General features: G+C 46.5%; 1 protein-coding gene across 1 annotated transcript in view; it reads left to right on the top strand.

Annotated features, from left to right (window-relative positions):
• LOC143275535 (cytochrome P450 3A24-like) overlaps positions 1–2,500 on the top strand; it is a 46,160-nt gene that overhangs the window by 32,865 nt on the left and 10,795 nt on the right. The window contains exons 7-8 of the mRNA XM_076579719.1: positions 1,095–1,183; positions 1,933–2,090. Of these exons, the coding sequence (XP_076435834.1) occupies positions 1,095–1,183; positions 1,933–2,090 (247 nt within the window). The remainder of the gene's footprint in view (positions 1–1,094; positions 1,184–1,932; positions 2,091–2,500) is intronic.

Genomic DNA, 2,500 nt, shown 5'->3' with positions numbered 1-2,500 from the left:
CACACACACACGTACCTATACACACACACACACACACACACACACACACACACACACACACACACACACACACACACACAAACACACGAGCGCGCGCGTACGCACGCACAGAGAGATAGAGAGGGAGAGAGAGACGGCGCATTCTCCCCTCTCCCTCTCAGCCACGGGAAAGAATATGACAGAACGCGGTGCAATGGAAATAACTGTAGTATACATCTAATACACAAAAACCGATTGGTAGTCTGCCTATTGTACTTTTGTTATATATATATATATATATATATATATATATATATATATATATATATATATATATATAATTTTTTTTTTTAATAAAAAAACATTATTTTCGTAACTTCGTAACTTCTTTCTTCCTTTTTTTTCTTTTTCTTTTTTTTTTTTTTAACTTATTCTTTCTTTTTCTTTCTTTCCTTCTTTCTTTCTTTCATTGATTGATTGATTGATATGGATACTTATAAAAGCGTCTATCCTCAGTCAGAGACCAAGCTCTAAGCGCTTTACAAACACGTGGTCATTTGCACCACAGGCTGTCTATCTGGGTAGAGCCGACTGACGGCTACCACTGGGCGCTCATCATTCGTTTCCTGTGTCATTCAATCAGATTTCAGGCACACACACAACACACTCTGACAAACATGTAACATTTTACATTTTACGTGTATGACCGTTTTGTTTGTTTACCCCGCCATGTAGGCAGCCATACTCCGTTTTCGGGGGTGTGCATGCTGGGTGTGTTATTTTTTTTCCATATTCCACCGAATTCTGACATGGATTACAGGATCTTTAACGTGCGTATTTGACCTTCTGCGTGCGTATACACACGAAGGGGGTTCAGGCACTGGCAGGTCTGTACATATGTTGACCTGGGAGATCGTAAAAATCTCCACCCTTTACCCACCAGGCGCCGTCACCGAGATTCGAACCCGGGACCCTCAGATTGAAAGTCCAGCGCTTTAACCACTCGGCTATTGCGCCCGTCAATTCGTTCAATCTTACATTCTTTCTTTCTTTTTTTCTTTCCTTCTTTCCTTCTTTCTTTCTTCGTTCATTCACCTCCCGGGGGTGCTTTACAGTTGCAGGGCTATATGGTACGATGTACTCGGACACTGTCGGAGGTCCTTAAAACGAAAGCTATCAACCAGGAGGACATAGACCTCAAAGAGTGAGTGTGTGGAGAGAACTACAGAGCGAGAGAGAGAGAGAGAGTGGGAGGGAGGGAGAGAGAGAGAGAGACAGAGAGAGAGAGAGAGAGTGGGAGGGAGGGAGAGAGAGAGAGAGAGAGAGAGAGTGGGAGGGAGAGAGAGAGAGAGAGAGAGAGAGTGGGAGGGAGGGAGAGAGAGAGAGAGAGAGAGAGGGAGGGAGGGAGAGAGAGAGAGAGAGAGTGGGAGGGAGAGAGAGAGAGAGAGTGGGAGGGAGAGAGAGAGAAAGACAGACAGAGAGGGATTGAAAGAGAAAGAGAGATGGATTGAGAGAGAGAGAGAGAGAGAGAGAGAGAGAGAGAGGTGGTGGCGGTGGTGGTGATGATGAGAGTGAGAGAGATACACAGAGAATATATATATATATATATATATATATATATATATATATTGTGTGTGTGTGTGTGTGCGCGCGCGTGTGTGCGTGTGTGTGTGTGTTTGCGCGTGTTTGTGTGTGTGTGTGTGTGTGTGTGTGTGTGTGTGTGTGTGTGTGTGTTTGCGCGCGTGCGGTATGTGTGCATGTGTGTGTGTCTCACTGTCTCATCATCCGACGTTGTTTGTTTGTTTGTTTGTTTGTGTGTGTGTTTGCGCGTGTGCGGTGGGTGTGTGTGTGTATGTGTGTGTGTGTGTGTGTGTGTGTGTGTGTGTGTGTGTGTGTGTGTGTGTGTGTGTGTGTGTGTGTGTGTGTGTTTCAATGCCTACCGTCCTTCTTCAGCCTGTACCAGAGGTTCACCATGGACGTGATTGCTGGCACAGCCTTTGGTGTGGACACTGGTCTGCAGACAGGACAGGGGGGAAGCAGTCACGACATGGTCCGGGCCATGAGGGGCATTGTGGTCAATCTGGACAACCGCTTCATCGTCTTTCTGGCGGGTGAGGGTGGTGGTGTTTGGGTTTTTTGTGTTGTGGTTGTGGTTGTGTTGGTGTTGTGTTCGGTTGGGTTGGGGTTGTGTTGTGGTGTTGGGGTTGTGTCGTTGGGGTTGTGTTGGGTTGTGTTGTGTTGGGTTGTGTGGTGTGGTGTTGTGTTGTGTTGTGTTGTGTTGTGTTGTGTTGTGTTGTGATGTTTGGGTTATGTTGTGTGGTGTTGGTATTGTGTTGGGTTGGGTTGGGTTGGGTTGTGTTGGTGCTAGGTTGGGTTGTGGTGTTGGGGTTGTGTTGTGTTGGGTTGGGTTGGGTTGTGGTGTTGGGGTTGGGATTGTGTTGGTGTTGGTGTTGTGTTGTGTTGTGTTGTGTTGGGTTGTGTTGGGTTGGGTTGGGTTGGTGTTGTGTTGTACAGTGTTGCA

This window comes from Babylonia areolata, chromosome 30, assembly GCF_041734735.1.
Source record: "Babylonia areolata isolate BAREFJ2019XMU chromosome 30, ASM4173473v1, whole genome shotgun sequence".
NCBI classification, from domain to species: Eukaryota; Metazoa; Mollusca; class Gastropoda; order Neogastropoda; family Buccinidae; genus Babylonia; species Babylonia areolata.
Note: the sequence above shows the minus strand (reverse complement) of the source record. Positions and strands in the feature narration are given on the sequence as shown.